At 44.5% G+C, this 15,351-nt stretch overlaps 1 protein-coding gene across 1 annotated transcript; it reads right to left on the bottom strand.

Annotated features, from left to right (window-relative positions):
- Nucleotides 1-884: 884 nt before the first annotated feature.
- LOC309883257 (transmembrane protein 182-like) lies at nt 885-14,918 on the bottom strand. Its single transcript, XM_082771180.1, has 5 exons — nt 14,672-14,918; nt 12,960-13,077; nt 11,425-11,523; nt 9,177-9,314; nt 885-2,457 (listed from the first exon to the last, which is right to left on the bottom strand). Exons 1-5 carry the CDS (start codon nt 14,822-14,824, stop codon nt 2,228-2,230), a joined length of 738 nt encoding a protein of 245 aa, XP_082627306.1. The 5' UTR covers nt 14,825-14,918; the 3' UTR covers nt 885-2,227.
- Nucleotides 14,919-15,351: the final 433 nt, after the last annotated feature.

Genomic DNA, 15,351 nt, shown 5'->3' with positions numbered 1-15,351 from the left:
AAAGCATGCTCAATACCAAAGTTTAAAAATATACATATCCATTCAAGAATGATTCAAAGTCATGTTTTTGAAAAGAATGATAGAGTTTTAAACGATTGCTCGTTCTAGAACTGATCCAGAAGGAGCAAGTCTCCAGGGATGGTTTACTCCCTAAGGCATGAATGCATGATTAAGCTAAATGTATTCCATAAATGCCTTGATGACATTAAACTAAATTTTTTAAAGAACAGATGGAGAAAGTTAATAAATATTTCATTCTATAATATAAAACTCACTTCTATATTCACAACTTCAGGGATCCTCAGCTTCACAGATATCAATAAGTCTGATGGATTTCTTGCTGCATTCTCATACTTCTGCCCTGGTGTCTCTTATGGGATCATCATTTCTGCATGCTTGGATTGTTTTATGGGATCAGTGAAAGGCAAGTGACTGTAAATCTTGACCTCTTCTGCTCCTGGATTATATACTTTTATTCTTTGTGACCATAAGTGTTCATCTCTACACTGAATAGATAATTAAATGACAAAAATTATTCAAAGTGAATTTATAGTGAGAAATTATCACTTGAAGAACTGATGGGGCACAGGCATAATCCAAAGAGATATAATGGGGAAAAAAAAAAAAAAAAAGTTTAAATTTGCCAAATAAAACAATGCAATACCTGTGTGTTTGTAAATGTCATGAAACAGCTACTCACTGGGGAAAAATAAATAAATAAATAAATAAATAAATAAATAAATAAAATAAAGCATGATTTTTACCTGTACATAGCAATTCTATTCAAACAACATTTCTATTAATGGAAATCAGTGTGAATTTTACTTAAGAACTATAGACCAAGCCTGTTATTCATATGAAAGAACTGAGCTTTACATGTGGGAATTACAATTTCTCACTCTATGTATGCCATGAATCTTGTAAAAGAGTAATTAGAACTTGCTCCATAAAGGAAAGAAATGCCAGACACAAATAATATTTTAGGAAGAGCATTAACAAACATTTTTATACTGCCAACAATCTTCTCTGCTTTCTAGAAGAGATTTACATTACATTATTAATTAACTATATTGAGTCAATAGTATGACATTAAGCTTGGGAAATGTATGTTTAGCACAAACTATGACATCCATGAGAAAAGCATATATTTCTAGTAAGTTTTATTTACAATTTATGCAGATGAGTTCAGCAAGCAAGGGCCCAACAAACTACTTCAAAGCAGCAAGATCCAGCCTGAAAAACACAGCAAGATCAAATCTTTGACATTCCTTGAGTGTCTCTACAAACCTCCACATACACAGAATAAATGACTTCACCTTCCTTACCTAGATGGTTTTGTATAGAATTAGCATGCATTACTCTTAGTGGGACTACTGTAACCTGTCAGACAACGTATACTTGAGCAATTGCAAGAATTTTAATATATATAAATTGTATATGTATATTTGGAACTGACTTGTTCTAAGCCGGCTGACAGGTTCTACCATAACAAACAAACAAAAATCATAGTATTATTGTTCCCATTCCCTTTCCCCCAAGTCCATCTTTCAGTTTTTGGATTGTGAATCCCCACAACCCTATGTCCAGGAAAATATTAAATGCACAGTAGTATGGTGCTGTAAAGAAAGACTAATTAATACATTTTGTGATGCCAAAGAAATTGCTTTAGTCACTTATTGCAAGTTAGGTTAGGCCCAGTTACATTTGTATCTTCAGAATCAGGGCTTTTAACGAAAAACTTTCTCATGTTTCCTGACATTCCATTAAAACAGTTGTCCTTTGATGTCAATTAGAGCCAGCTAAAAAAAAAAAATCGTCCTTAATTGCTTTTTCAGAAATAGACATTAGAGCGTACACCCTCACAGCCAGATTCGATTACCTCTTACAAGAAACAAGGATGCTGGGAACACTGTAAACCTCTGGCTCTGCTGAATACGGATGGGTCGTGGTAGCTGCCTAGCACAGCCAAGGCTGTTCCTCTGACCTAAAAGTGCTGCACAGTCCATGGATATGTCTACATTTCTCCAGAGCGTAATAGTGGTTTAGGACTGAGAGCATCTGCATGCTCAGTGCTCCACCCCTGCCTCCACGCACCAGTGACTTTAATCATGCACCTACTCCGACAATTAGAGCTACAAAAATGACTGAGTCCTCAAAAGTTGTGTACATTTCATTACAAGGGGTATCACCAGTTTTCTCTGAGGCTTGCCCAGCATCACCCATTTTCTTACTCCAGGGATTTCATAATGTCTCTGCCGACAAGAAAGAAGAGGAGTCCGGAGAGCAGCACCAGGGGCACCCCTGCGGCAGCGAACATGAAGGACCAGCCGTAGTACACGCGCACAGGCGTTTCCTCCAGGCACATTTCACTCCTCTCCAGGAGGATGTACTTCTGAAAATCAGCCACAAACTCCTTCCACATCACGAAGAGGAAAATGAGCAGGAGAAATAAGCCTCCTGGAAAGAGAGACAAAGTTATTCTCTGATTGCAACCAGCCTATAAGATACAGAAAAGCGAGGAAAGACTGCAACAGGTTCCCATCTATTCTTGCAGACCCTTTGCATTAAAGGTCCATGGTGCAGAATGCCATTACTTGTTGAGTTTTTCCTTTAGAGAAGAAAAATCTGACTTCCAATGTCAGATCCCTTTTCCACAAGAAACACAAAGCCATGGGGACTGGTCCTGCTGGCACTGAACATGCTGCACTCAGTGCTGCTGCCCCGACATGGGGACAAACAGAGCCCCATGGACACCCAGGGGGCTGGCCCGGCTTGCAGGAGTCCCCTTTCACACCCAAGTGGCCATGATACATCAACCTCAGCCGGACTACTAAATAACAGTATCAAACAGCTTATACTGTGAGGTTGTATAAACTTTTATGGCCCAACACTGGCATGTGAGACCTTATTCGCCCTCCTTAAAGCCAGGGTGAAGGACTGAGGACACTTGAGCTGTGACTTCAAAGTCACCATCATCCTTGGAGCTATAAGGGGCCTCCCAGGTCTTGTGAGGTGCCTGTGACCCAACTAGCAGCTGTCCATTAGGCTAAGCATCTCGTGTTTCCATACTCATCCACACAGAAGGCCTCACGAGGGCAGCCTTCACAGGGAAAGCGTGGCCACGTCTGAAGTGGAGTGCAGGCACTTCCCAGACCCACGTGGGATAAAGTGGATTCTTGTGTTGGGTGACCCTCTAGGAACCTCCTTCCCCAGAACTCAGAGTCATAGGTCTCTGCACAAAACAGATGACAAAACCTAGCATGGTCCCAGTATTATTTACTGCATCACATTAAAGAATATATACAGTGCATTTAAAAGTCAGCATACATTAACACCAAATAGTGGCAGTGTGATGACAGGCTGAAGCTACTTCAGTAATATCTGGTCTTGACACTTCACAGCTAGAAGCTTACTACGTTTAAATGGTTCCATATACATACCCACACACATGTGTACAGATATGAAAGACATACATCACAGATTATGGTATTTTCATAGTAGAAATGAAGCAAACAGTTCAGAATCACTGTAGTTGACAAGTCACCACACAGTTCTGCTGATGCATTCTGGCTTCTGCTGGATTTCATTTCTCCCCTTGCAAATTTTAAACCAAAGGTAGCTTGCAGTATATTTAATTATTCTTCCTGGCAGCTTATGCACTACAAAATCCAGCTTCCATGCTAGGCACAGGCTGCGGGTATGGCTTGACATTGATCTATCTGCTTAGCAATGGAGCTTACCGAGCCCTCGCTCGGAGGACACACAGCAGCGTTGAGCTGTGTTCCTGCTCACAAGGGATATAAGCACATTTGCTGCTTTAAAACCCTGCTCCACGTCTTGTAGCCTAGAATGAGTCTCGTGTGTAGGGTCCAAAATGTTTCTCAGTCCTCACTAGGTGTTATAGAGAAGTTGAAGCTACCCATCCCAAGCTGTCATGTTTATTAAACTGCCTTCTGCACCCAGGGACTGGGAATTGAACCTTAATAATGAGAAATGTGTGTAACTGTATGAACACACTTCACATCACCACGTTGTGCTGCCTCAGACCGTTCTCCCTTCCACAGACAAGTCCGCATGGTTGCTGGAAAGGCAGGCTAGGAGTTAAACAGCAGCTGCTGTAACATTTGCATGTTCATTGAGATTGTGATACCACTTGAAATTACGTGCACAAATAAATATTTTACACTTAGTATGATAGTTGTATGCTTAAAATACCAATTATTCTTCTATAAGAAAATGATTGAATGTTTAAATAGTCGCATGTTCTTTACAAAATACAATATATTGATAAGAAGGCAATTAAGTCTTTATTACTGATGTAATTTAAAATTAAATTAATTAGATAGCAACTGAACCTTGAAAAGTGCTCTTTTAAAGATCAATTTATATTTCATTAGCTTATAATACCTACCGTAAGAGACACAAATATAAAAGTAGTCCCAGAGGGGCAGAGGACATGGGTACAGTGGTGTTTTTTTCCAGAGCTTTCCTATTTTTCTTTAAATAAAAAGTGTTGTTTTTTTCCTGTATGTTTGTTTGGTTTTTTTGTTTGTTTGTTTGTTTGTTTTCGAGTTGAATCTCCCAGGAAAATTCAGGTTGCCTGAGGCTCATTTACTGGGGAAAGCAGACCAAAACCTACCTGCCCCTGTGCTGCTCCTGGGGAGCCCGGGAGGAGCAGTGTGTTTATCGATGAACAGGTGCTGGAGGTGATGGCACGGCCACAGCCTCCACACCTAAATTAAGAACGCTTTCACACTCCAGTAAAATGACAAGAAAATGCGAAGTAAGCAATTTCTTCCCTAAAATAATTACATTGGGGTGGCAAGGAGTCCCTGGGACACATTGACACAGCCTCCACGGTGAGAAAAGGAAACCAAAAGCCACCTCCTTCTGGATGCTCTTTGTGCAGCCATAGCAGAAAGGCATCTTCATATCCCACTGGCCCCAAGTGGCTTTGAATATACAGAGACAGAATTCTTGCGGCTTTGGTCAGAAAGCTGAAAAAAAAAGCTTTTTTCTGTACTGCTCTGCCAAGAAGTGAACCCAGCATCCCTCTTTGGCACTGTTCATTAGGCAGGAACAGAAAAAATTAACCCTGGAACTCAGTCTCCAAGCTGATGAGGTCAATGGCATCTTCTGGGGAGGGGCTAATTGTAGGAAAATTGAAGTGGGGTGTTAAATCTCCTCCATCCAGGGGCTAACCATGAGCACACAAACCCCCAGCACTCCCTGCACCTTAATTGTGGGTAAATTGGAGTCTGCCTTCTACTTTCTCTCACTTTTTATCCCAGTGACACCTTTATAGCTGTTAATTGTAGGGACAGGTGAGTGAACTCAATCTTTAACTCTTATTCTGTGGAAGCTCCTGAACTTTCATGCAATCTGCTAATTACAAGAAAAATGAACTTTGACCGTCAGCAACTCGTTTGCCTTTCTCACCGGTCACCTCTTCGGGATGCTCATAATAAGGGAACGGAGGGGTGACCTTCAGCTGCCTTTCCCCAGCCGTCAGCTTCTGCTGTACATGCAGAGCCTGAGACTTGCCAAAATGATGTGGGAGAAGGAATTTTGGCATAAAATCCAATGGAGATGTGTGGAGATGCCCCATAGCCACAGCATCCCTCCAGTACAGGCAGTGATGGTGCCACATGGGTCGGGATGTTCAAGAACCAGCATAGGGAGCACAGTGGCTGGAGGAAGTTAGAGTGCACATTTAACAAGGTATTTGTGCTGCCCAGTGTAAGGATAGCTGGTAATGACTCCTGTTTGTGTTGTTTAACATCATGTAGGATGCAGCAGGACAATTCCTCCCTCCAGAAGAGCCTCCTCAGTCCTGAGCAAGCCAACAGCTTGATCTTGTGTCATTGTCTTCACTTAAACCTGCTGCTATACCAGTCTGAACACCGCACAGCAGCACTGCAGGTTCAGAGCAGCCCCAGGGCTGGATGAAGTGTTTTCTCACTTCTAAGCTTGGCTGCTAAAATGCCCAAAGGAAATAGAAATGAAGGAGCACGAGCGAAATCATCTCAGGAATTTCAACACAGCTTCCAGAAGGTGCGATGCAGCCTTCACCCGGCTCGGTGACACCGTGATGATAATTAATCATATTGTCATCCGACTATCGAAACAAGTGGAAATTAGTCAGCAGACAGTGTCTGCCTTTCCCCTGCAAGCACTGCGGCTGAGTTTGAGAAGGGAAAAAAAGGCAGGAAAGCGACACACTGGCTGTTTGCTCAGGCATCTCAGGCACTCCTGGGAGCAGGCTGGCAGGGACGAAGGCTCACCGAGGTGCCACTGCAGGTAGCTGTGGATGTCAGAGGGACCTGGCTGTATTTCCTGAGTTGTCCAGCAGAGGAACCCAGGGGGATGGCTCCAGTCTTCTGAACAACCTCTCAGAAACATCACCACCAAGCTGTCAGACTGTCAGGTTTGTCCTCTGAAAGCACAGGAAGCAGAAGGCATCTTGGAGAGAAGACCCAAAGAACCTAACTGGACAATAAAAATCTTTGCCTTAATCTGTTGACATCCTTCTGCCTGGAAGGGCACACTAAGATCCTGGAGATGATGGAGAGGTTACCAGAACATTTTGCAGCAGCTTTCACAGAATCCCCAAATGGCCGAGGTGGGCAGGAACCTCTGGGTCCAACTCCAGGTCAAGCAGGAGCACCTACAGCAGGTTGCCCCAGACCACGTCCAGGTAGCTTACAGAACGTTTAGAGCCTTTTGGTGTCCAACGCCTCATTGCTTTACAACAATTCATGATGGTTTAAAGGCTGCCTGGGCAGAGGGAGGCTGAGGACAGGGCAGGGCTGGACCACGGGACATCCCGAGGGGTCAGCACCCCATGGATTTGATGCTGGTCTGGCTGTCCCAGGGCCAGAGCGTGTTCCCACTCTGTGCATCACAGATTTCACACCTCCTCGAGGACAGATTGTTTCTGCAGGGGAGGTTAATTAGCACCGACCTGCAGGCCATGATTAGAAGACAATATGCAATTTCTCCTGCATCATTGCTCGCATCCTGCTACCTGAAGGAAAGGCATGGCGAGGGAGTTGATGCTGTGTTAAATCCGTTGCTCCTACCACTGAGAGCAGTTACACAAAATAGCTTTAGAAGGGATGGCGAGAAAATAACCCCTGAGGGAGGCATCCTGTGTCCATCGGGATGCCAGCATCAAGCAGGATCCAGAAGTTTGAGTTCAGGATCCAAAAACACAGCGATGAGCTGAAATTGTAAGCGAACTATGCTGAAAATGTTGAAATAATATTTCATTCCTCTTTTGTTTAGATTGAAAATGTAACAGTAAGACTCTTTCAGCTGAGCTGGTTCCTTTTAACGACAGTTAATAATGATTGCTATTCAGGTTGAAACTGATACAAACTTCTATTTAAGCCACAGCATCTCTGTCTAACACCAAGAGGTTTAGGTGATAAATAATCAGCTTTTCTAAAAGCACCAAATTCTATGTCCAGGCCTTTGAATCCAGAAGGAGTCAAATAAAGTCTAAAAACAATGAAAAAGAAAAAAAAAAAGGAATATGGTGATTCAACTTTTCTCAACACCCTTCTCTCCATGATATTACATTTATCTGGCTGTGTCAGAACGTGGCCATCCCCCATTTTCCACCAAAAGCTGTGGGTTTTGGCAAACCAGGGCATTAACTGAGGTAGGCAGTGTGTCCCTCTGAGAGAATTCAGGTGCTTGGCCCCAGTCTCAAGTCTCCAGCACTATGCAGTGGAAGGTGTTGGTACCCAACAGCTGTCTGAGAGCAAGACATCTTGCATTCCCAAATGAAATTCACATGTGTAAAACCACATAAAATTTACCTTTGGAAAAAGAATTAAACCCAACCAAGCATTTATTAAATCATATAAGAGAGAGATAAGCAGATACCCACAGGCTTGCCGGCCTTATTTCAATATCTGAAGACCTGGAGGCAAATGGAAAATTGGACAAAATGCAGAGCGAATTAGCAGAGGCAGGTAGGGCCACGTTGATTTAGTGCCTTCCAGATTTTTTAGACAAATAGATAGATGTCATCTAGCTCCATTTTAACAAGCAGCTCAGCTGCTGTCACATGGTTAATTATTAGTACATCTGGAGAAGATGAAGATGAGGAAAGGACCTATGAAATGGGTAAGGAGGTAAAGAACAGGGAAAAAAGAGCGAAAGGTAATAATAGGAGGGTATGACAAGATTGGGAGGAGTTTAGTTGGAGTTCCTCCAGGGTTAGTTTGGGACCTCTCTTGTTAAATAGTTTCATGAATGTTTTGGGGCCCCAAAAGCTTAGGTACACACACTTACACACACAAAATGGAGCATAGACCCTAGCTTATGTTTGATTGATGCAGTGCTTGAGGAAGAAGGACCTAGTGCAGGGTCCATAATTAAGCATAATTAATTTTAGAGAAAGGCCTGACTTCATTATAGAGTTCTTCACTTGGCATGACTTACCAGAGCTCCAAGCTTTAACTGCTTGCATTGCAAAAAAAAAAAAAAGCTCTATTTCCAAGTTTGAGTCATAGTTATAAATCAAGCACTTCTCCTAGTTAAGCTAGTTATTCCCTCTCAAATACAGAAAAAGAAAAAAACCCAAGTGATAATTCAGTGGAATAATTAGTAATGGTAGTGGGAATAATGAATAAATGACTCTTTTTAATTCATTTTTCTGCTGCGACACTGCTTTATCTTTTCAGATTTTATTAAAGCAAGCCCTCCAGTTTTGTGGCGCGGGGTATGCCTGTCCCCGCGTGGTGGCTTTCCAGTTCTACCAGATGTAGAGCAAAGACAGGAGCCACTCACACTATATGAAGAAAGACTGACAGGAGCAGAGCAGGGCTAATCAGTGCCCAGGGTTGTTGCAGCTCCAGGCTTTACTAAAACAAAAGGCTCTCTGGATTGCACAGAAGGACGAAAAAGAAAAACTAATTTGCCCAATTCCCAGACTCCTTAGGACTAAGGACCTTCTTTGTAATGCTTGGCTAAGAACAGACGTTTATTTCCACATGAGGAAGGGAGAGATCATTTATTCCAAGTCAGTGCTGCTTCCATCAGAGCCCCCATCCCTCCCCAGCACCACCCTACCCCTGGGTGCCTCCCCATCCCCTTGCACACCGTGGGCCACGGCCGCTGCATTCCTGCCCCGTGTATCCGATTACTGCTGCTTGAGAGCTTACCCGAGGCCAGCAGGAACCCACCGCCGACTTTGTAGGACCTGGCACTGACGAAGGGAACACCACACACCAGCAGCAGGCCTCCCACCAGGCCGCCAGCCACAGCCAGCATGATGAACGCTGTCCAGAAGCCTCTGTACACTGCACAGCCAAAAAGAAGAGAGTCAGAGGAGAAGGGGGTTTGCAAGGAAACCGTGTCACAGAGCTTGTGAGAGCATAGGACACAGTCCTTAGATGTACCTGTGGGGATGGAAGGGCTGGGCAAGAAAGAAAAGGAAATAGCAAAATTTGAAGAGATGGAATCCGATTATATCTATGTGCTGTTTTAACTTGCACTTACATAAGGTGCCGGGACCCTGATTTAAAATAAAGTCAATTGTTGTTGACTGCAGAGCAGGACTGCAGTGAAAACAGGAGCTTGTCATTTTCCCACTGTGGCCTTCCTTGACTCCAAGCCAGAGAACAGGGCAAGAGAGCAACTGCCTTTTTGTCCTCGGGATTTGGGGATTTTTGCTGTGACTTCACACAACCATGCCAGCCAGAGGCAAGCAAATTCGCATCCATCATGTCCCTGTCACTTTGGATGGGACAAGTGAGCAGCCAAAGGTGGGGGTCCTCTGGCAGAAACTCTCCAACACCCGCTCCCAATTCCCCCAATTTATCTGGTCCTCTCAGACCACTGCCTCTCACTGCCTTTTGTTTCTCAGAAGTATGAGTTAGAGAGATTTGAGCTGAGTGTGAGCAAATGGGCAATGCTGAAATGACTCACACTTGAAAGAAAAATGATACAGAGAAGATGCGTTTTGCTCATTTTAAACCATTTTGTCAGGAGAGCCACTTAGGGAGAGATAAGTATCTTGAACTCTCCAAAACCACAGAATTCATTTTAATGTTTAACCTCCCGTCACCCGTTTCTCTCAGGGAGCCTAAGAGGATGCAGATAAGGCAAAATTATCTCTGGAGCAGGTAATAGCTGGAGGACCCTCTTCTTGGATGGCCTCCTGTTTTGTCATAATTTGCATCTGAGTGCAGACTGGTTGGAAATAAAATAAAATGTGCACGGCAGAAGTGCCTGCTCCCCTCAGATTTCCAGATGCTTTGCAGTGGGGTTGGTGCAGCTCCATCTGTCCTAAACATGGGTACTGAGACATCCCCATCTCTATGCCACGATATCCCCATCTCTGTGCCGACACATCCCCGCCTCCCCAGGGATGACAGCACTGAGGCCAATTCGGCAGCAGGGCCACAGCAGCCTCGGCACTGAGCCCATCCCAGGGCCGTCCCCAAAAGGCATTTTGGGAGGCAGCTGCAGAGGGCTGCCGAGTGCAGGCTGACAGGCAGCGACAGATGGCTCAATGGCCCTTTATTTAGTATGGAAAAATCAGTGTGTTTATCATTGAGATCATTCAGAAGCTGGACGTCATACCACTCTCTCCTAAGCAGAAAAAATAAGCCAGTGATAACCTGCGTGCTTGCCATACACAGCCTGCACCGGGCTACTCCTTTCACCACTGCTTGCATCGCATCCGTTCTACATCGAGGCTTGTGCCCCGAGGCAGGGATCCGACACGGCACAGCAAAAGAAACTAGCTGCTCTCCTTCACATGCTCCTACTGACAAATATTTTTTTTTTAATTAATTCCTCATAAAAAAAAATAAATAAAAAAATTAAAAAGGTACTGCTAAAGGCTAAGGAAAAGGTCAAGATGTTTGTTTGTGCAGTATGCCTGCCCCGGATCCCCAGAGGCAACGCAGAGTGATGCACACTATTTAAAGAAATCAATTCATTTCAAAAAAGATCATGGAATTAATTCTAGCTGCTGCCACCAATTTAGCAAATTAAAATTCCTAACAGCAGCTGATTCATTAAAGAACTCTGAAAATACAGAGAAACATAAATAAAAAGGGAACCAGTTGAAAGGAGAGCTCTCCAACTGTGTCGTATTCGGTGTATTAAAAATAAGCCAGCCACTTGCGTGGATCTTTTGACAATTTGGTCTTTAACTGATTTTTCCAGCGTTTGTTTATTTTGTCTTGCAATGAATCAACATGGGAGCTCCCCTGGGGAGCCAGGCCCTGGGAACGCCTCGGGGCCACACGAGGCCACTTTGTCAGGAGCTGCCCAAAAATCCTGGCTGTGCTCCGACCCGCAGCTCTGCAGGAGGGGACAGCATTACGGCACACCCCACACACCGTCCTTCCCAGCCCTGCTGCTGGGCCAAGGAGCTGCTGGGAGCAGGGGGGAACCCACCTGCGGTCGTGTCGTAGGAGGGATGGGGAAAAGGTCCCAGAGTGACAGGCATTGGGAACAGGTAGCCGTGCATGCAGTGCTTGGGGTGTGCTTGGCTGGCTGCAAGAGAACAAGAAAAGGTTTGATTTTATGCAAAATCATAGTTATACCATATGCCATAATTTGGATGGCAATGCCCTGTTCTGGAAAACACGCGTAACACGCAAGAAGGCTGGGGAGTAAAGAAAGATGCAAAATTGTGGCTAGACAGAAGAAAACAGAAGAGTGATGAGAGAAGGGAGATGTAACAGGATCTGAGACTGCCGCCCCCACGACATCATATCTTCATAACATCAGTCTGAGGTGGACATAAATCACAAAAGATGGAGCAACTCAAATTAATGTCAATATTCCTCTTGCTATTTCCCTCCTGGAAGGGGCGAAGGGGTTTGGGTGCTAGAGCAAGCCCCCTTACGAGACCTCCAGTTGGTGAGAGAGGAAAGCACAATTAGAACGGACGTGCCCCATCAATATTAATACCACTGAGGCTTATCGTGATTAACAGTAATAGAATGAATGTTAAATGAATTAATTAATGGTTGGCCACTTATTTAAATATGTTCCCCAGCTCAAAGGAACACTTTATAATAGGTGGACATTAGTTCATGCTAAATTGACTATGGAATACCTATTGAATTAATTATTACATCCACGAGAGCAGCAAATTAATTTGCCATGATCAATCCTATTATAATAAATACCTAAAGAAGTAATACAAATTTCCCAGTTATCAGGAAGAGTCATTTTACTGCAGGTAACATTATATTATATAACGTATTTCTGTATAATGTAATTAGATAGCAAACTCCCTCTCGCCAGCTTTTTTTTTTTTTCATATCAAAAAATTTCTGTGAGAAAAATCCCACGTTGTTCTGGTGAACAGTGGCAGTAACTCTTCCTACAAGATTTTACAGGATTCGGAGATCAGGGGCTGAGGGACAACAAAGTCATCTGAAACTAATCACCAGGGAATAACCTGATTGAGGGAACCGACCTTAAAAAGCAAAACAGGAGCTTAAAAAGCAAAATAGGCAAGATCTTCAAACAGAGGTCTTGTGTGCCCAAGAGCACCAGCCCATGGGCTAGGGTTTGGTCTGGACCCCACTGCTGGAGGCCCTGAGCACCCAGGAGGCCACGTGTGCGTGTGTGGAGGTGGAATTGCTCAGCACAGGGTGACCAAAACATGGATTTTAGAGCAGCACTACGGGCCCAACAGGCACCGTCAGCAGGCCTGGGCTGGACACAGACATTAAGGGGCATGGGGAGAGCTGTGCTTGCTGGTGGTGGACACCACCCCGTAAGACTTCATAGGTGATACTTTAGTTGGCACCAAGGGGTTCCTAAATGACTGCAAACAGCCCTCCAACAGCAAAATCCAAGTCAATAAAAGAGCCTAGAAAAAGTGATCCAAGTTAGCTCTTGACAGAGAGGGGACGAAAATGAAGAATGAAACCAAACACGTAGCAGTGGCGCTGGGGCAGGCCGCGGGTACTCACTGTACCAGAAGGTCCAGATGGTCTCCGGCTGGCCCTCGCCGAAAAACCAGCACCGCCAGAAGAAGCCCTCGTGGTGGAAAGTGAGGATCTCCTTCCTGGCCTCAGTCAGCGTTTCAGCCTGCAGGGAACGAAAGCCTGAGCTGATGTGGGGATGATCACAGCAAAGGTGGAAAGTGTGTATTTAGCTGGATGGTTTGCTTCCATTGTTTGGTGGGGCTTTGATTCGCTGTTGTTTGAGTTGGTTTTGAGGGGTCAGGGAACACGTTGCCAGTTTGGGAAAGGGCAGGTAAGGTAAAAACACAGCCCATTTACACAACTGGTACCTGAACTAGAGATCATGAAAACAGGGTCTGAAATAGAAATCAACTAGCTCAGAGGAAAGAACAAGAGCAGTGCCTGTGTCTTCCAGGCACTTCTGCAGTCACCCAGCCTCAGTGACAGACAAACTAACATGTGGCCAGGAGCGTAACTCACAGGTCTGGGATGGTTGGGCAGTGCACAGTGCCATCCCTGGCCTCTCCGCTCAGACAGACAGCAGCACGAACAAAAATCTGAAACATTTAACGTTGCCTTTTCCCATGCATGCAAAACCAGAGCTGCACTCCTTCGGCCCCTTCAGCCGTGGCCCTGTCTTCTTTGGGACTCTATCACACTGCTTAAAACAAAGAAGACAGCATCTTCTGCTGGAAGTTTCTTCTATCAGATTTTTTTTTTTCACTAGAGAAAGTCATTTGGAAACATGACTCAAGCAAACAGTGTCCTACGTTTGATTACGGGATTGTGAAATGAAAGGAAGTATTTCTTGCTGGCATCATGATGTTTACCCAGCGTGACTCACCACACCAGAAAAAAAATCAAACCTAATTGGATTGAACTTTGAAGTAACAAAAAGGCTGCACAAAACAAGGACCTTCCTGTCATTTTTTAATTGAAGCTACGCATTGATCAGCACAAAAATATTTTTGAAGAGTGGAAGGCTGAGGGAACCGGGCTGGCTGTTACTTCCTCGAGCAGCCAAACAATAGCAAGTACGGCTAAAATCACACATTCAAAAGGATCCATGAACATATGATAACAGCACTTAGCACTAAAACACCTGTCATAAAAAAAGGAAACATTCAACATTGTCATCTCAAAACTGCATTTCCTGCTAACAAAAGTCCTATACAAATCTCAATTTTACACTAAAGAGGCCTCTTCGTGTTAGATGGGCAGGAATCCGTGTCTGCTCTGCGCTGCCCCTGATGCTCGCTGTTGTTTTCTGTCTGTACGGCAGTCGTATCACTTCAGATGTAAATGATTGCCAAGTTCTACACTTTAAAATATGTACTGGTTTTAAATGAGCAAACTAGGGGTAGAAATCTTTCAATGGCAAATATCAGGAGAAATCTTTTGTCTTTTGAGGCAAATGCTGTCAACAAGTAAAGCTCTTACATTTTCGCCTTTCATTCCCTAACATCCGTATCTGTCAGAGTACAGAAGCGCCGTTTTAATGTTTTCTAGACATTCTTACTTCAGTCACAATTTTAAAGTTAGCTCAGGCTGACTTTTTACATGAACAGGTCACTTTAAATAAGCATAAATATTATCACATCTAAAACTGCCAGCGCCTGAATTGAAAGTAGCTCTGTCGCCTTTCAACATTTTCAGAGCATATTATTTAAATGAGTCAGTTTTTCTCCTCCCCAGTAAGACACGGTTTCAGGCTTTACCTCGCCGGGCTGGAGCGTGCTGTTTCCATCGGGCACCATCCCGCAGGTGTCCGAAGCCAGCAGCCAGTAATCCGTCCCGAAGGCGACGAGGAAGAGCAGCACGCCAGTGCCGCCCAGGATGCCCGCGGCCAGCCCCGCGATGCCAGCCTTCATGGCGGAGCAGAATTTGGGGGAAAAAAAGGGAAACGCTGTAGTTTTCCGTTCCCTGAAAGAAGAGGACGGAGAGACGTGCTATTCTGGGACACAGATACGGATCTTCTGGTGGCCGGTGTGAGTTTCAGGGGGTGGTGGGAAAGGGGCTAATAAAAGCAGATGACCTGGCGTAGCCAAACAGCTGTGGCATTAAAGAAACATGACAAATAGCTATTGAGGCAGAGCAGGAAGATTTCCAAACAAACACATGGCTGTTCATTTCAACACGGTAGGCAGTGTCCAGAGGTCACGAGCACTTGTTATGCAGAAGTACCCAGGAAACTGGAGAGCTTAAGCCCGGCTTGTGCATGAACTTAGCAGGGAGGCCGTGTGCTGCAGCAGCAGATCTGAGCCTGCAGATTTTTATCATTCCTCTGTTCCCAAAGCCCTCACCACGAGGTGTCTTCAGGGGTGTCCCCAGAGCGCAGAACCCAAGTGCTCTCCTGCCTCTGAACTAAAAGCTGATGCCGCTGTCGCACAAAATAACC

The sequence above is a fragment of the Aythya marila genome (genome assembly GCF_965140915.1).
Source record: "Aythya marila genome assembly, chromosome: 13".
Classification (NCBI taxonomy): Eukaryota; Metazoa; Chordata; class Aves; order Anseriformes; family Anatidae; genus Aythya; species Aythya marila.
Note: the sequence above shows the minus strand (reverse complement) of the source record. Positions and strands in the feature narration are given on the sequence as shown.